Below are 7,500 nucleotides of genomic sequence, written 5' to 3' on the forward strand. Positions count from 1 at the left end.
AGAGAGAGAGAGAGAGAGAGAGAGAGATAGAGAGAGATAGATAGATAGAAAGAATGATATATATATATATAGATAGATAGATAGATAGATAGATAGATAGATAGATAGATAGATAGGTAGATAGACAGATAGATAGATAGTTAGATAAATTATATATATATATATATATATATATATATATACATGTATATGTATATGTATATATATATATATATATATATATATATATATATATATATATATATATATATATATACACACACACACACACACACACACACACACACACACACACACACACACACACACACACATATATATATATATATATATATATATATATATATATATATATACATTTTTTTTTATAAACATGTATGTAATATGTGTATATAATAATCTTTCAGTAAAGGTCAGTCTTTGATACATGAGCTGTCAGACCAAAAATATTCAGCTCACGTTTCATGGGCGTGTATCAGCCGGGGGCGTGGGCGGGGGCGTGGGCGGGGGCGGGGGAAGGGGGTGACGCAGCAGATGTCCCTGGACTGACGTTGGTATAGCGAGGGCGGGGAGACGGAGGGGTGGGTGGGGGGGGGGAGGTTGCATGTACAGTACATGCATGAACCTGCGTGCGCATACTGGCGCATGTTAGCATATACTTATACACTTATACATACACATACATATACATGCTACCATATACTTATACACTTATACATACACATACATATACATGCTACCATATACTTATACACTTATACATACACATATACATGTTAGCATAAACTTATACACTTATACATACACATACATATACATGTTAGCATATACTTATACACTTATACATGCACATACATATACATGTTAGCATATACTTATACACTTATGCATACACATACATATACATGTTAGCATATACTTATACACTTATACATACACATACATATACATGTTAGTATATACTTATACACTTATACATACACATACATATACATGTTAGCATAAACTTATACACTTATACATACACATACATATACATGTTAGCATATACTTATACACTTATTCATACACATACATATACATGTTAGCATATACTTATACACTTATACATACACATACATATACATGTTAGCATATACCTATACACTTATAAATACACATACATATACATGTTAGCATATACTTATACACTTATACATACACATACGCATGTTCATAAGCATACGTATGCGTTTACGTAATATTACAGACCCACACAAATACTCATGCACGTATATCTCTCGGGGTAAGGAATGAAGAAACGCACAGATAAACGGAAAACACACACACACACACACACGCACGCACACACACACACACACACACACACACACACACACACACACACACACACACACACACACACACACACACACACACACACACACACACATATATATATATATATATATATATATATATATATATATATATATATATATATATATATATATATATATATATAAAAGAAGGGGGAGAAAGAAAGAAAAATAGAGAGGAAGAGGGGGGAAGGGGGAGAAGGAGGAGAAAGAGGAGGAAGAAGGAGGAGAAAGAGGAGGAAGTAGAGGAGCAGGAGCAGGAAGGAAAGAAAAGAAAAGATGACGGCACGAACAAGGGGAACTCCACCAGGAAGTCAAGACGTCTTACCAGCTGAAGGAAATCCTGGTTCTTGCGGTTCAACTTGGTTCTGTCCGCCTTTCGCTCCAACAGCAGTTTTACCACCGCCGTGTGGAACCCTCTCGCCGCCTCGTGCAGGGGAGTGTTGCCAGCTTTGTCCTGCGGGGAGAGACACGCGGGGCTGAGGTGGGCGTTTCCTAAATTGACGTGTTCCTTATCGAGATGCGAGTGGCGCCGATATCTCCCATTCTGACATTAGGGAATAATCGTGTGAAAGATTGAGCAAAACCCCGCCATCTTGGTCCCGAGCGAAGGGAGGCTATGAGGGGGATTTTAGGGACACTGCGGGGGGGGGGGGGGAATGTCGAGGAAATAAGGGGCGTCCTCATGGCATGCAGGAAACATGAGGCGCGACATTCCCGCCGCATAAGATGTGGTTAATAAAAGATTCAATCATGTAGTTTGAATTACATTGGTTACCGTGGATATTCTTTGCCGTGAAGTGATTGTTTTAGTTTACTTCTAAATCTCCCCCTGTGTGCAAGGGATGGCCGGGGTTGCCGTCCACTGGCAGCGCGCGGGATTGAACGCAGATCAGCGAGATTGCAAGACGAGAACGCTACCCATTGCACAGAGGGAGAGGATGGCGGGATTGGGATGGAGGGAAACACATAAACCGCGGCAGGTCAGTCTCTAAATGACACTAAATGACCTGTAATGCCACACGGTAATCATGTGCTGTATGCAGAGCCATCTGTTGAGCGGACAGAACAGAAGGGGTACGAGTTCCTCCTCCTGAGGAAGAAGCGTGATAGGTTCCACAGCTGAAATGATATGGGTTCTGCCGGAGGTGTGAGAGGGCATGGGTTAAGGGAGTGTTTCCAAGACTTTTTCGGATGCGACCCTAAAGACAGTCTTAGCCTGGGCTAGCGACCCTAAATGTGTGAACATGTAATATATCCAGCCATTTTCATGGTAGTCATACTTGCAACTGCATATTAGCTTACGTTATTCTATACTTTTAAAAGTTTATATTATCAACACATTGAATTTCAATAAACAAGTGTTAAAAAACATGAACCTTTCCTGACATATCCAGCTATGGATTCTTTTATTCTTCTCTTAGGACCCTCTGGCGACCCTCAGAAAAAACCCTGGTTATCAACACGACCATGGGGTTGGGAACGACTGGTTTAAGGGACATTTCTGGTCGCTCTACAACTACATGCGGGGAAGGTGTGCTAACCAATACGATTTCCATTAAGCTCTTCTATGCCTGTGGGTTCTGCGAGAGAAGAGGATCTGTAATAGGTACGAGCAGCCGGCGTGGCTTGAACATGAAGAACCGTTCAGGATGCTTATCTTCCAGGGCGGGGCAGTCACGCCTTTAAGGATGCTCTACATATATGACCGGTTAGCCTCTTACAATTCATTGCATAGCTCATATTTGCCTTCATATTTTACCCTGACTCCATAAGGATAATTTAGAATCAACATATTTAGGAAAGATCTAGATTTTACAATTAGTCATACGTGGAGTGTAATTCCAGTTTGTTCCTAATTTCTGCACAGTCATATTATGCCGATGGGACTCAACCTCATTTAACATGTGTTGTGAATCGAAGGATAATCTCATAACCTTGAAACACTTTGCATTCAGAAGGGAGGGTTCATTCCGTCCAGTTTCTATAACGTAGTCCAGTATAGTAGTTCATTCCGTCCAGTATAGCAGCTCATTCCGTCCAGTATAGCAGTTCATTCCGTCCAGTGTCTATAACGTAGTCCGGCATAGCAGTTCATTCCGTCCAGTATGTATAATGTAGTCCAGTATAGCAGTTCATTCCGTCCAGTATAGCAGTTCCTTTCGTCCAGTATCTATAATGTAGTCCAGTATAGCAGTTCATTCCATCCAGTATGTATAATGTAGTCCGGCATAGCAGTTCATTCCGTCCAGTGTCTATAACGTAGTCCGGCATAGCAGTTCATTCCGTCCAGTTTCTATAATGTAGTCCAACATAGCAGTTCATTCCGTCCAGTATCTATAACGTAGTCCAGTATAGCAGTTCATTCCGTCCAGTTTCTATAACGTAGTCCAGTATAGCAGTTCATTCCGTGCAGTATCTATAACGTAGTCCAGTATAGCAGTTCATTCCGTCCAGTATAGCAGTTCATTCCGTCCAGTATCTATAACGTAGTCCAGTATAGCAGTTCATTCCGTCCAGTTTCTATAATGTAGTCCAGTATAGCAGTTCATTCCGTCCAGTATCTATAACGTAGTCCAGTATAGCAGTTCATTCCGTCCAGTTTCTATAACGTAGTCCAGTATAGCAGTTCATTCCGTGCAGTATCTATAACGTAGTCCAGTATAGCAGTTCATTCCGTCCAGTATAGCAGTTCATTCCGTCCAGTATCTATAACGTAGTCCAGTATAGCAGTTCATTCCGTCCAGTTTCTATAATGTAGTCCAGTATAGCAGTTCATTCCGTCCAGTATCTATAACGTAGTCCAGTATAGCAGTTCATTCCGTCCAGTTTCTATAACGTAGTCCAGTATAGCAGTTCATTCCGTGCAGTATCTATAACGTAGTCCAGTATAGCAGTTCATTCCGTCCAGTATAGCAGTTCATTCCGTCCAGTATCTATAACGTAGTCCAGTATAGCAGTTCATTCCGTCCAGTTTCTATAATGTAGTCCAGTATAGCAGTTCATTCCGTCCAGTATCTATAATGTAGTCCAGTATAGCAGTTCATTCCGTCCAGTTTCTATAATGTAGTCCAGTATAGCAGTTCATTCCGTCCAGTATGTATAATGTAGTCCAGTATAGCAGTTCATTCCGTCCAGTATCTATAATGTAGTCCAGTATAGCAGTTCATTCCGTCCAGTATCTATAATGTAGTCCAGTATAGCAGTTCATTCCGTCCAGTATCTATAATGTAGTCCAGTATAGCAGTTCATTCCGTCCAGTATCTATAATGTAGTCCAGTATAGCAGTTCATTCCGTCCAGTATCTATAATGTAGTCCAGTATAGCAGTTCATTCCGTCCAGTATCTATAATGTAGTCCAGTATAGCAGTTCATTCCGTCCAGTATCTATAATGTAGTCCAGTATAGCAGTTCATTCCGTCCAGTATCTATAATGTAGTCCAGTATAGCAGTTCATTCCGTCCAGTATCTATAATGTAGTCCAGTATAGCAGTTCATTCCGTCCAGTATCTATAATGTAGTCCAGTATAGCAGTTCATTCCGTCCAGTATCTATAATGTAGTCCAGTATAGCAGTTCATTCCGTCCAGTATCTATAATGTAGTCCAGTATAGCAGTTCATTCCGTCCAGTATCTATAATGTAGTCCAGTATAGCAGTTCATTCCGTCCAGTATCTATAATGTAGTCCAGCATAGCAGTTCATTCCGTCCAGTATCTATAATGTAGTCCAGTATAGCAGTTCATTCCGTCCAGTATAGCAGTTCATTCCGTCCAGTATCTATAATGTAGTCCAGCATAGCAGTTCATTCCGTCCAGTATCTATAATGTAGTCCAGTATAGCAGTTCATTCCGTCCAGTATCTATAATGTAGTCCAGCATAGCAGTTCATTCCGTCCAGTATCTATAATGTAGTCCAGTATAGCAGTTCATTCCGTCCAGTATAGCAGTTCATTCCGTCCAGTATAGCAGTTCATTCCGTCCAGTATCTATAATGTAGTCCAGTATAGCAGTTCATTCCGTCCAGGATCTATAACGTAGTCCAGTATAGCAGTTCCTTCCGTCCAGTATCTATAATGTAGTCCAGTATAGCAGTTCATTCCGTCCAGTATAGCAGTTCATTCCGTCCAGTATCTATAATGTAGTCCAGTATAGCAGTTCATTCCGTCCAGTATCTATAATGTAGTCCAGCATAGCAGTTCATTCCGTCCAGTATCTATAATGTAGTCCAGTATAGCAGTTCATTCCGTCCAGTATCTATAATGTAGTCCAGTATAGCAGTTCATTCCGTCCAGTATCTATAATGTAGTCCAGTATAGCAGTTCATTCCGTCCAGTATCTATAATGTAGTCCAGTATAGCAGTTCATTCCGTCCAGTTTCTATAATGTAGTCCAGTATAGCAGTTCATTCCGTCCAGTATAGCAGTTCATTCCGTCCAGTATCTATAACGTAGTCCAGCATAGCAGTTCATTCCGTCCAGTATCTATAATGTAGTCCAGCATAGCAGTTCATTCCGTCTAGTATCTATAATGTAGTCCAGTATAGCAGTTCATTCCGTCCAGTATCTATAATGTAGTCCAGTATAGCAGTTCATTCCGTCCAGTATAGCAGTTCATTCCGTCCAGTATCTATAATGTAGTCCAGTATAGCAGTTCATTCCGTCCAGTATCTATAATGTAGTCCAGCATAGCAGTTCATTCCGTCCAGTATCTATAATGTAGTCCAGTATAGCAGTTCCTTCCGTCCAGAATCTATAATGTAGTCCAGCATAGCAGTTCATTCCGTCCAGTATCTATAATGTAGTCCAGTATAGCAGTTCCTTCCGTCCAGTATCTATAATGTAGTCCAGTATAGCAGTTCATTCCGTCCAGTATCTATAATGTAGTCCAGTATAGCAGTTCATTCCGTCCAGTATCTATAATGTAGTCCGGTATAGCAGTTCATTCCGTCCAGTATCTATAATGTAGTCCAGTATAGCAGTTCATTCCGTCCAGTATCTATAATGTAGTCCAGTATAGCAGCTCATTCCGTCCAGTATGTATAATGTAGTCCAGTATAGCAGTTCATTCCGTCCAGTATCTATAATGTAGTCCAGCATAGTAGTTCATTCCGTCCAGTTTCTATAACGTAGTCCAGTATAGCAGTTCATTCCGTCCAGTATCTATAATGTAGTCCAGCATAGCAGTTCATTCCGTCCAGTATGTATAATGTAGTCCAGTATAGCAACTCATTCCGTCCAGTATCTATAACGTAGTCCAGTATAGCAGTATTACATTTCACACTGACTTAACACTGCTGAATTCGCGAGGGATTCGACCCCGCTGACACCGAGCAGTGAAACGGGGATATTCACAGAGCCGATTTATTTAGCTGTATGTCTCTTTCGTCTCTATCCTTTGTTTATATATTCTTAATTGCCTTTTCTTCTTCTCTGTGTTGCCTTATTTGTTGTATCGTCGATTTTATCCTTATCTTTTCATTTCTTTTCGGTCTTTATTTGTTGTTATCATCATTACCATTATTGCTTTCCTTGTCATAATCATCAATAACATTAGTAATAATAATTACAGTAATGATGAGGATGATAACATACATGGTGACTAATAATAAGAGAACTGATAATGATAATAATAATAATAACATTAATGATAATAATAATGATAATAATAATAATAATAATAATAATAATAATAATAATAATAATAATAATAATAATAATGATGATGATAATGAAAATCAAGGTAAAAAGGATAATGTTACTAATGATAATACTATTGGTAAAAATGATAGTGATAACAGTAATGATAAAACGCAATAGTGATAGTAATGGTAATAATAGCTATATTAGTAATAATAAAAGAATTAATAACAATAATGGCAATAGTAATAATGATAATAATGACGATTATAATAATAACAGTAGTAAAAGGAATGGTAATAGTAATGATAATGATAGTAAGGATAACGATGATAAAGATAACACTAGATAATAGTGTCAATGGCATTAATAATAGCCATACCAATAGCAATAACCACAATCAGTGATAAGACTAACATTGTTCACATGATCCTTAACCAGTGATGATTTGTTAACAACATAAATGAACAAGTCCTCTCACCTGTGCATTGATGTACGCACTTTTG

At 39.1% G+C, this 7,500-nt stretch overlaps 1 protein-coding gene across 1 annotated transcript in view; it reads right to left on the reverse strand.

Moving 5' to 3' along the window:
- The window catches only part of LOC113830365 (uncharacterized), a gene marked incomplete in the record, with an annotated part of 60,659 nt that overhangs the window by 26,958 nt on the left and 26,201 nt on the right, over nt 1-7,500 (reverse strand). The window contains 2 exon segments of the mRNA XM_070142754.1: nt 1,687-1,815; nt 7,476-7,500. The exon segment at nt 7,476-7,500 is cut by the window's right edge and continues 86 nt beyond it. Coding sequence (XP_069998855.1) covers nt 1,687-1,815; nt 7,476-7,500 — 154 coding nt within the window.

This window comes from Penaeus vannamei, chromosome 29 (genome assembly GCF_042767895.1).
Source record: "Penaeus vannamei isolate JL-2024 chromosome 29, ASM4276789v1, whole genome shotgun sequence".
Classification (NCBI taxonomy): domain Eukaryota; kingdom Metazoa; phylum Arthropoda; class Malacostraca; order Decapoda; family Penaeidae; genus Penaeus; species Penaeus vannamei.